General features: G+C 43.4%; 1 protein-coding gene across 1 annotated transcript; it reads left to right on the top strand.

The window, feature by feature from the left end:
- Nucleotides 1-313: 313 nt before the first annotated feature.
- Nucleotides 314-1,819, top strand: LOC131261459 (5-hydroxytryptamine receptor 1-like). Its single transcript, XM_058263499.1, has one exon. It carries the CDS (start codon nucleotides 314-316, stop codon nucleotides 1,817-1,819), a length of 1,506 nt encoding a protein of 501 aa, XP_058119482.1.
- Nucleotides 1,820-12,623: the final 10,804 nt, after the last annotated feature.

Here is a 12,623-nt window from a genome sequence, read left to right as displayed (position 1 = left end):
GGGATGGGGTTCACGGGTCGTTAGGATTTGGCCTCGCAACGACGAACGGTGTGGCAAAGGACTGGATGTAGTTGATGAATTGTGCCGTCTCTAGCCGACAGACATCGTCAGAAGATACTGGTTAGACGAGATTAACGCCGAACGGGACATTAAGGACCCTGTGGAGTAATATCCGAGCGTACCACTTGTGGAGTGGACTGATCCTTCTGGTAGTTGAATTCGTAAGCCGCAGGCCGTGGAGAATGGGGGTCTGATCCTCGGAGCAGCCCCCCAGGTCCACCGCGTCGGTATCGCGCGCGCCCCCGCCGTATGTATGGCTTCGGCCACCAACTTCACCATCCCTGCCAGCAAGCAACGCACGGACCTCGACGGAACCGGCTCGGGCGGCGTGCCGGTCGCCCTTACCGTGGCTACAGCCGTCACCAACCTGCTGCTAGCCGGCAGTCCCAGCCACGCCGCCAGCCCGACGCCCTTCGCGCTCGCCGCGTCCACCGCCCTCACGACTGAACCCGCCGGCCAGCCGTACTACCTCTACGGCGGCTCGAACCTGAGCTCTCTAGCGTACCTCGATGCGAACACCACCTCGCTGTCCCTGTCCGCGTCCGCGTCATCAGTGGCGTCGGCGGCGGCGGCGGCTGCGACGTCAGCCACGACAACCACGCTCCTGACGGCCGACGGTGAACTGCTGCCGACCGGTTCCGCCGAGGTGACCGTCTCCACGATCGTGATCAGCATCATCCTGCTCGCCGTCATAGTCGGCACCGTCATCGGCAACGTGCTGGTGTGCGTGGCCGTGTGTCTCGTGCGCAAACTGCGCCGTCCCTGCAACTACCTGCTCGTCTCGCTCGCCATCTCCGACCTGTGCGTGGCGCTGCTCGTCATGCCGATGGCGCTAGTGTACGAGGTGCTCGAGGAGTGGCGCTTCGGCGAGGTGTTCTGCGACATCTGGGTCGCGTTCGACGTGCTCTCGTGCACCGCCTCCATCCTCAACCTGTGCGCCATCTCCGTCGATCGGTACTGGGCCATCACCAAGCCGCTCGAGTACGGCGTCAAGCGGACGCCCCGTCGGATGATCGCTTGCATCGTGCTGGTGTGGCTGGCGGCGGCCTGCATCTCGCTCCCACCGCTGCTCATCCTCGGCAACGAGCACGAGGTCAACGGGCAGCCGGCGTGCTCGGTGTGCCAGAACTTCTTCTACCAGATCTACGCCACGCTGTGCGCCTTCTACATCCCGCTCGCCGTCATGCTGTTCGTGTACTTCCAGATCTTCCGCGCCGCCCGGCGCATCGTGATGGAGGAGAAGCGGGCCCAGAAGCGGCTCGAGAGTGCCATCAACGGGGCGACGCAGGGTGCGGTGCTGCAGGGGAAAAAGGAGAAGCTCCCGCCCGGCATCACCGCCGACGGTCGGGGAGTGGCCGGGAAGGTGACCACCGGCTCGCCGCAGAACAAGCGGCTCCGGTTTCAGCTCGCCAAGGAGCGCAAAGCGTCGACGACGCTCGGCATCATCATGTCCGCGTTCACCATCTGCTGGTTGCCGTTCTTCATCCTCGCGCTCGTGCGCCCGTTCATGAAGGACGACCACCGGACGCTGTCCTCTTTCTTCCTCTGGCTCGGGTACGCCAACTCGCTGCTCAATCCGATCATCTACGCCACGCTGAACCGCGACTTCCGGAAGCCGTTCCAGGAGATCCTGTACTTCCGCTGCTCCAGCCTCAACAACATGATGCGGGAGGACTTCTACCACAGCCAGTACGGCGATCCCGGCTCGCAGCGGCTGGTCATCACGAACGACGGTGGGGCACGGGAGAGCTTTCTGTGAAGGCCGGTGCCATAAGGGATGACGCGTTGCACGATCGAAACCCACAACCAAACACTGAACAACGGGTGGGAAAGGTCGACCAAGAGCCAGTGCCGTTGACGTTTCCTTCCACTTTCGGTCAAAGTGCAGCGAAGTTATCTAACAACCACCAACTGTGCACCGAAAATTACCAGTTAATGCAGGCAACAATCACAAAGATATATTTAGTTTAATTTAGAACCCGCTTTTGTACATACGATTACAAAGTGTAAGAGCTTCGACGTCATCCTCATGAATCATCATCTCCTCCTTTTTGTACAAAACCCGTCGTCACAGGTTTAACAGCACCACAAGTCTGGGCGAACCTTAAACGTGTAGTTACCAACTCTGCTCGTCGTAAGTCAGTGCATTTTTGTAACAACGATTCAAACATTGCTTGAAAAAGCGAAACTAATGTGCGCCAAAGGAACAAATCACGACAGGGCAATCAAATCCACCCTTACTCGATACGATGACGAATGTTATGTCACCCTTAGGTTTACAAAGTCGTTACCCTATCACCCTTTCCCCTTAAATATATACCTCCCAGCCCCATCACCAAACCCATCCTCCATCTGCGTAGAAAAATTAAAACATTCATCACCGTTAGATGGCACGCAGTTTATATATGGATATATAAATGTTTGTGTCTTTGTGTGTCTGAATGTGTGTTTACACGTCCGTAACTGGCAAACCCGTTACTAGCAAAAAAAAACAAAACAAAACAAAAAAAACAATGCAAAGCCCAGGACATAGAGAGTAGAAAAAAAACCGATGTATGTTTGTGATATAGGACGGCAAGGAGCGGAGCGCGAAAATAAACACAACACAAGCAAAACGCTACCGGTGGAAAATGGTTCACCAGGCGGAACTATCCAGGACCGTGTTCCGGATGCACGTGGCGGCCACACAAAATGGCACCGATGGGAGAGAGTGAAGAAAAACAGCCCGCCGGAAGGAAACAGGGTTACTGCGAGTGTCCACGGTCAAACTGCCATACCCGATCCCGAGGAAAAAACACCCGCGTCCGTATCGATGTTCGTTTTTGTTTTTGCAGAATTCGATCGCTTGGATTCGGTTCCGATCGATATGTGTGTCTTTTCGTATGTCAGTGTGTATGTATGTGAATGTAAGTCCTGTTGTCGACGTTCCGCGAAACCTCGACCGCACATCGATCGGCGTGTATGTGTGTGTGTGTGTTTGTGATAGGAAAGCATCCTGAAAAACTCCTATTAATCATAAGGCTACGTTTCTCGCAAGAACGAAAAAAAAACAAACTCGCACATTTAAGAAGAAACAAATAAAGTCGTAACAAAAACTTAGAAGCATGGTTAAAGATAAAAAAAAACAAAGTAAATGCTAAAACAGTATTAACACAATGACGCAATTTGAACGATTGTGCTGCGGATTGGTTGAATCACGTGAACCGTACGACAAAAAACAAACACAAAACAAAAAATTCCCTGCGGAGAGCAAGATCACAATCAAAAAATCACTTGGCCGACGGGAGAGGGAAAAGGGAGGGCACGTTTGTTACCATGTCGAAGGCGAGACTTATGGTCGCTTGGGGTCAAGTTCACCCGACAGTACAACAATTTCTATAACTTTATACGAAGTTCGCGCGGGGCAGCTGTCCGAATTTTTTTGATAAGTAAAACAGGGAGAAAGTTAGTTTTTCCTTTTGTAATTTTCCTATCGACAGGGACTGGGCAAACAAAGTGAGCGTGAGGGCGAAAGAAACCCTACTTACCAGCGGCAGTGATTCGCTAGCGAATGCTATGCTGATATTCTAGAACAAACGGTTTCGCCTTTACCCACGATCGGATGGCAAACTCGTTGACGAGCAAAAGCAATGACTGGCGCGGGAGTTGAAACTGCAAAGAAACAACACACAAACACACACGTAACAAAAAAAAACAACAAATAAACAACCATCGCGATAAGACAGGGCAAAGAATAAAAAAGAATACGAACGACAGGAAAAAAAATGCTATAGAAGCGTACATAAATCAAAAGAAGCAAATCGAAGAAAGAATACATAACAATACGGAACGGAAGCAGTGGACGTAAACCAAAATGTAAGATAAAATCTACTCAGTTTAGTTTGTTAGCTATCTATTAGTTTTTTGTTTAGTTTGTCGGTTTTTTTCCCCCGGTGTAGTGAAGGCGTGCGGAGCTGTGGAGGGGAAGAAAAATAAACTACGAATCGAACGATTGAAAATCGATTGACAGAAACGATGATTCATTGCCGAGTTTGTCTTTCTTTGAGCTACTGATTGAGAAATGTTTCCGAATTTCATGCGATGGTGAAATGATCTCTATCTGAGCAGTAAGGTCCAACTTACGGTAAGAAACAGGTTGGTAAAGTAATACTTTTCATAATGATTCGATGTTCTATAAGATTGTTGTACCAAGGTATTATCAATAATACTTTCCTACAGTATTGTAGTACTTTCCTGTATTGCTAATAGTATAATTTTTTTTTAATAATTAACGAATTGTGTTACCGCAATGTAAACTCGCAATGTCATAAAATAAGGCTATAGAGATCTTTACGCGCAAATCTCACAAAACTAGCAAAGTGGACAATTTTTTCCGATATGTCTTTATAGTTCAAATCATCACTCGATTAAAACATTGACTGCTACGTAATCCATTTTGACATTCGATATCCAATCAACACCAGTCCTTTACACGAATGTAGTAATGCACTAATATACCCGTAAGTAGGTAGATGTAAATTGCAGTATTTACAAACATATCTCCTTTGAGAAGCTTAGTCTTTGCTTCGTTTCCTGAATACGTTGGTTTGGTAAATTCTATAACCAAATTTTGTCAAAAATGAACGAATCATATGTGTCCGATTCTACAGTCTTTGCTCTACATCAATATCATAACCTCACTAGCATTATCCAAACAAAAAGTGAGTTGGTTCTGTCCAAATTGTCTTCATTTCATCCTCTATCCATCCAACCAATCCATTCCAACTTACACCATTTGTCCATTTTATACGGGCAACTTTACATTTATATTTTCTTTTCTGAAACAAAACAAAATTTTAAACTCCTTAAATTGTTTTATGCGAGCAGGATTTATTTGTTTCCCGAAACACTAACCTAGCAAGAAAGTGTGGAGAAATATATTAAAAATACAAAAAGTCAAAAGATAGCCATGACTTTGCCACAACACCTGCTTTTTTCAATAATGAAATTTATTTTTTTATAATTTCCGTAATGAAGATGCTATAAAGTTTTGCCTTCTTCTTTGATTTCATTTAGTTTCACTGAAAAACAATCAAGAATACATTTATAACTGGTATAACGGGTAGTGTCAGGTGTGACACGAGTATATGTCATCTACTCTCCGTCAGCACCTGTCACTAGAGATCAGGAAGACAGAACGGTCTCTTCTAACTGGATCGACAAGGAGAAAGGACAGAATAAATCGATCGGTCGATCATAGAAAACACGACACATTATTATACATTTAATAAAAAGTTAATTTCTATTGATGCCAAGATAAAAATTGTTGGATGATTTTAATACCGAATCAAACTTTCGAACATTTATGACTAAAAATGTTACAAAAGTACATATGAATTATATACGAAACATATTACAGATAGGGGTCGCATACATTCGAACGCGATAATGCAACCACGTCGGGCAGGATATTGGCGTTCAAACGTGAAAACATGGATACTGACGGCTGTTCCAGTCAGTGTTAATCTCTTCTGCTGGCAGCTTTGTGATAAGAACGTGGTGAAAACCTACGAGATATTGCATTGATTAACTTGTAATACGGCCTGAAAGGCAATGTGTGAAATTATGACTGGCAAAGACAGCTTTCAAATACCACAGCCTCATACTGAGGTTCTTCCTCCGGCAGCACGTGTTCTACGACACAAAACGTGCATGTGGGTGTCGTCGGGCGATAACGACTAATTACGAACCCGCTCAAACAACGGCCCACACACCGTGAGGCGTTGATTCATGATTACGGATTTTCTTCGCGCGGAAACATTCGAACCGTTTCGCACGCAAGCAGCCAAACAAAGAACAAACTCCCCATCCCAAATAGAAGCGAACGTGGATGAGCGTTAAAAGAAACGGAAGGTAGAGAATTTCTTCTTATCAACACCGGAACACACCGTGACTCCTTTTGTGTGCGCGGGCAACGTTCGGTTGGACAACCTAATCAAATGACGCACTACCCGCCCTCCCCCACGCACGCACCCATTACCGAATATTTGAAAGCCCCAAACCGATCGGATTCGGGCGGACGCACGTGGAAAGCGCGCGCGCGCGTTTCCGGCGGGAGCTGGCACAATTTTCGTTCCATTAGCAGTACGGCGTGGAATATTCGCGCAGTCTCACGCAGTTTGATAAATATGAAATTAATCTTCATTTAATTAAATTTTCGACTCTCGGCACCCACGCACCACGGACGGCGAGGCTGCGGCCGGTGAACATGGCCATGAAATTGGGGCCAAAGGGCAGCCCAAGTTTACCTCGAAACAATGTTTAACTTTATTCTTTGTAATTTGACAACGCCATGTTGCCGCGGGAGTTGGGGGAAGAACAAAAAACAAGGCTTTGCTTGAAATTGACTCCCAACGGTTTGGGATTGCTGTAACGGTGGAACAAAACCCGGGGAAAAAATACCTCAAGCCCAGGAAAAACACATCCCCTCGAACGTGAAACCGCGCCTCGTGGCCGTAAAACAACACCAGCCAACCGATCCGTCCCGTGGTTGGTTCGTGTGGGTTGTAATGGAGTGTGAAAAATGGCACCAGCGGCTCCCGTACGCTACTCGATAAATATCTCCGGGAGCGGAGACATTCGGAGCAAGGAAAAGGGCAGAGTTTGCACCTGCTCGCAGGCACCGGCAGCATTTTCTCAATTATTCCCGCCCCGGGGCACGTAACGTCAATGTGATGGGACTTTTTTAAAACCACCAGGAGACCCGTATTTTCCTCCGATATGATCGATGTTGATGAATGATTGGACGTGGGATCGACCGGCACGATATGTCTTCCCTGGCGCCTCCATCCATTGGGAGCCCGCAAAATTGGATTTCTAATGAGTTTGGCAGGCGTTAATGTTTGGCAGCGCGGTGTGGCATATTGACGCTAATGGAATTTATGTTAATTTCGTACCGTCCAATTTGTGTCCCACCGTTTCGTGTCACATTGTCACTTACATTGGCACATATTGATGCAATTTTCCTTTCCGGTGATACAATGCGTATAATTCATTTCCTTTTTTGACATTTTCAACAAAACCGCTCGTCACCGCTAGGATTACAGTTAATTAAATTTTCCATGTATCGTTAATCATAGGCTTAATTAATTTATCAATAGAATACATATGGGTAAGTTTTCATTGCTTTTCAATACGGTAGGGAAGTATGGGCACTGGTATCATTCTAATTTTAACTTAATTGTATATTTTTATACAATTATGGGGTTCGTTATCTCGGCGTGGGTTCGAATCCCAACCGAGACTGGACCCTCCCCTGTACGAGAGGACTGACTATCCACGTACAACAAGGAAACAAGTCTCGTAAGTCCTTAACGGACAGGCATGACCAAAGAGGTCGCTACGCCAAGAAGAAGAAGAAGAAGAAGTATATTTTTATCCAAGAAAACTATCATAAAAAAATTTCTAAGCAAATAAGTAGCATACATAATGCGTAAATAAAAAATTGAAGATACATGTAAGATCCTTTTAAATTGATAGGAAAAAGTATGCCATTAAAAAAAAATGATAATTAAGAGTTGTTGTTGCGTAACAGGCTCCTTGAGCTTAGGTGATCTAATGACTCCTATATACAGTCGACTCTCGATAATTCGAAGTTGGAGGGACCCAGAAAAAAGTTCGATTTATCGAGAGTTCGAACTATCAAGAGTGGTAGGAAATAAGCAGCAACGGTTGCTGAGTTATGAACTGGAAATAAGTATGCGTGTATTGATTTACCCACCGTTTTCACTAACTGTTTTTTCTTCACTTTTCTTTGTGCACCTTCCTACAAAGCAGTTGTGCCCTAAATATGTCCGTCCGCCCGTCTACACCATGTAGTCTAATTCGGACGAAAATCTTCGTCCCCGTTCAACAGAGTGTTACAGGGCACCCGCAATGTGACGCGTTCTATTACGTTTCAACTTACTCAGAACTTCGAATTGTTGCGAGTTGAGTGGATACAGCTCCGAATTATCGCGTGAAGAGAGCAACCTAGCTTCGAATTATACTTCGCTTTATCGAGTGTACCAAAGCGTATTGTTTTTATTCGAAATAGTGAGAGTTTTCCAAGGGACTACTGATATACTTCGAATTATCGAGAGTTTCGAATTATCGAACGTTTGAATTATCGAGAGTCGACTGTATATAATACTTCAGCGAATAAAGACAAAACAATCATCAGCCCCGAAGCAATGTAAGGTTAAACAACTAAGAAGATGTCAATTCCCTTGATAATAATTGCAAACAATTATGTAGCGATTGGTTGAAATGTCCTTAAATGCTATACTAGTATATGAGATGCAAATGAGTGTGGTAGTTAAAAATCATCAATGGAAGAGGTTAGTATAATATCAAAAAACAACTTTAAATGAAATGAAATTCATAAAATAACAAATATAAAGCAGTAGAGTGGTAAAGACTCTGTACCTAGAGCACTAACTTATACTGTCAATGACAGCACACCGACCCGGACCTAGGCCAAAACAAGCCGCGACAGCAACAAGCACGCTAGCAAAATAATAGTAAATAAAGTTAGTAAACACAAACTAAATGCTGGCTTCCGCATAAGTTGCATAACAAACCAGCCAGAGCCGCCTGCGCTCTTAATCAGGTCAACTAACGGGCTGGCGAGCAAGAGAAAACATAGCTCGTAAGAGAGAGATAGAACTAAGAACTTTAGGTATACAAGAATGTAAACTTGACAAATAAAATCGCACTTGAACTCAAGCCGAAGGTGTAAAGGTGTCTCTAAATAGAGTCGGAGGCTTTGCTTCCGGTCTTTATTGAAGTTAATACCAACTTCTTCATATACATAAGTGAATTTTTTCATTTCACTCTACGATTCGAAAATCATATTTATTAGAAAAATTCGATTTTTTTAGTTTTTAGATAGTTTTGGTATAAGAAATTTAGGCAATTGAACAATGAACGTTTGCTCTGTGTATCTTGTATGGACTGAGAACGGTTTTTTTAACTCAAGGGATGCATTTTGCCTCATCTTCTTCTACGTAGCGAAAAACATAAAAAGAGATACTTTCCTGCAAAACAATCAAATAACAACAGTGAACACCTGTTGGAATGAACAACACGCTTTGACTGGCAATCAACAAGTTTGCTGCAACAAAAAGTCAAAATTGCGTGTGGAAATGAACGAATTCTCTGACGAAAAGGGTAAAGCTTGTTTGGCAATCTGTTGGAGGAAAATCCCCACGCGGCAGGCCGTGTGGAAGGAATAAATTAAATCATCAACACAGCGAAACCGAGCGCTGGCAAACTTTCCCCCAGACCCCCGTTTTGCGCAAACGATCAATCCGCTCGTTCGAATCGTTGTCGATTTACAACAGCTCGTCCGTACGCCAGTTTCCTCGATTACTTCCGGCAACTCGGTGATTGAGATTTTACGAACGAATTTTCGTGTGGTGTGCAGTAGGACGCGGAGGCAGCGCATTTGCGATGTGGTTACGATGAGGAAAATTCTTCTTCAAATCCCGGCGTGTCAAGAAAAACGGAAGCGAAAAGTCGCAACCAAAAAAGGACACACACTAGTACACACAGGCGCATACCAGCACGCCAACCAACCACTTCAAAGCCCAGTGGGGAGTTTGGTGCGAAAAGAACATTTTCCAGGCACGCAACAATGTCGGATAAAATGAGCGGAATAATTTTCCCATAACAGAAACGGAGAGAAATGTCCAGCGCAAGGGAGCATGGCCGGAGGGAAGGGAAAACATAAAATAAAATCGGAAGAAAAAAACTTGTTGATTTCCACCCCACGCAGTAAAAGGCAGCGAAGCGAGCCATTTCGGTTGGGTTCTGGCTTTGCGGAGGATGCTTACGCTCACGCGTCTCAAGACACATTGTGAGGACTTTGTTTCCTTTAGTTTCACTTTGTGTAACTCATCCCCCCGACCGGGGGAGTTTCACTGTTTCACATTTCGATGCGGTTCGTCGCAAGCCCGGTCCGAAGTTTGACCACTCGAGAGGACGTGTAAAACATACAAAATAATTCCAACGCTCAAGAAAGTTGCAGTTTGATTGATGGCAAGCAAATGACCACCAGAGCGCGGGCGGGATACTTGTGCTCTCCAGTTTATGTAACTATTTTTATTGAGTCAGATGTTTCGTTTAGTCTACAGGAGAACAACCTTTTACATTGTTTTTTTTTTAATTTACTCTGGGAATGTAAACGAAGTGTTAAACATCATCGGTCGGGGTTCCGATACAATAAGTTTGGTTAGGATCAAATGGCCTGATGACAAAGAAAAAAACGATACAACCACCCAACTTAACTGGAATGATTTAAACTTAACGAATTGCTCAACTTTACATCCTCTTTCAATTATGCTTGATGTGAAAATAACGACACATTCATTTTTATGCAGCGTTGAATTTTGGTACTGCCACGTAAAATATTCAATTTCTCTGATCGTCAAAAAAGTACTTCAGCTAAAGTTTTTATTACATTCTCATTTTCAAACTTGTGTCAGAAGTTGTATAGCCTCTTAAGTTTAAAAAAGTTCTTCCCTTTATCCTGATTTTCGCTTATAATGACTGCCGATACTTTTTGTAGGAATCATCATGCATGTCTTATTTTATTAATTATCCGAAGGAGCTACATTAAGGAATTAGTTTTGTAATTTTTAATAAACTCTTTATCCGAAATGTATATGATTTCAATGACACCAACGGTTTATAGTGAATAGTTGTGAAACTGATTGTACTAACGGCCTGAAACCCAACTCCTTTATAATTTACCTATACACTTATCTATAATTAGGATTAAATTAAATATTACAGACACAGCACAAGATAAGAACTTTTTTTTATTTCATGTGGTTTATAAATGTTGAAAGCTTTCGTTTATGGTTTAAATGCTTTTAAAATGATTGCGTAACATGTGCTCCTTCATCATATTCTCTTACGAAAGAAGTAGTGAAAACTTATGATCATAAAATTTGATACACTGATCATAAAACTGACGTGCACTTAATGTTGATGAACGAACGCTAGGTAAATGTTGATGAAAGCATGGATCCACTCTTGGGTAATTGATTAAAAGGAAACGATGGTCTGGTAGCTACGTAAAAGTTCGCAGCCACCTGAAGTTATGCAAGCATATAGTATGCGTTATGTTTTAAATTTTATGCAAATCATAGTAAATTCTACCAAACCCAACTGTTTGTCAGCTTTCACTCACAGTTGGTGCTGATATATAATTTTTAAATTAGTTGGATTCAATTCGTTGTAATTAAAAGAACACTAACAAAGCGTTGAAGGCAGATAGCAAGAACAAGAAAATTGGCGGACAAGTAGAACGGATAAGGGATTAACGCTCCTTTCTTCCACTCATCCGGTGAACTTACCCACATTAATTAATCACCAGCTAGAGTGGTTAGCTGACAGAGCTGGCGAAACACGAACGAGCCACCTAAGCGCACCGGTAGCGGAAATTGGGATACTTAATTTTAACTTTCTCTTGTTTGAGATGTTCCGATTTACTTCACTTCCCCCCATCGTGGTTCTCATCTTACTGAGGTCGACGTTTAAAGTGAAACGTTCGCCGCTGGAACGCCGCTGACAGGGAAAAACGAGCACGAAAGCTGCGCTCAAAAACCGAAATCAGGTTCATAGGAAAAATTAGCTGCCACCGCTTACCACTGCTCTGGGTTTGTCTGCTTTGCTCGCCGTACACATTTAGCCCAAAGCACAAATTTTACGGGAATTCTAGCGGTTAGCGATAGCGAAACACTTTCTCCTGCCTTTGTTTGGTTTCACATTAATTCCATTTGGTCCTAACTCGCAAAAAAGGCCCACTTCCCAATCCGGTCGAATTATATGTTTCCTTTTTTTTTCCTGGCCTAGTTCACCGAAATCTGGTTTTTTATTAGCAATTTTTGAGGCACTCGATTTTGATTTCGCTCCTTAGCTTCAAGCGCTATGGACGTAGTCTTGACCGATGTAATTAGTGAACAACAATTAACGATTTCACTTTTTGGTAATTACCCCAATTAGGATTTGTTTAAATCGTTTATTATGAATCTTTGCCATCTATCAATTTCCAATCAAATGGTCAACATTGATTTAGTCAAACCCAATTTCAAAAGCTGCTTTAATGCATTCCTTGCATACACAATATGTAATTGTTTTCATAATTGTGACAAAAAAATTCTTACACTTCAGTTCACTAATTTCTGTAAGTATAATATTAATCAAATTTTGATAAAGTTACACTTCTATTACATGATTGATTTTAACTCATAAATTCTATTTTAAAGCCTAGATTTGTTGTTTTACCGGTCAAAACCCTACCACGTTAATAATATCAACTGAAATTACTGAGATAAAGCTTTGTTGTTGATAAAATCAATTTTAATAAATTATCCATGTTCGGCTGAGAATTTGTTCTGTTTCTGTATGTTTGTGTCAAATCTACCAGTTTTTACATTCCGAGTATATGATTCCAGTTATTAGTAAATAACAGAGATTGTTTAATAGAGTGAAATGAAGAAGAAACCCTCAAAAACCCAGCCATCATTTTTATGAGG

This window comes from Anopheles coustani, chromosome 3 (assembly GCF_943734705.1).
Source record: "Anopheles coustani chromosome 3, idAnoCousDA_361_x.2, whole genome shotgun sequence".
In the NCBI taxonomy this organism is placed as follows: Eukaryota; Metazoa; Arthropoda; class Insecta; order Diptera; family Culicidae; genus Anopheles; species Anopheles coustani.
The sequence above is the reverse complement of the archived record's forward strand: the minus strand, read 5'-3'. Positions and strand labels throughout refer to the sequence as shown.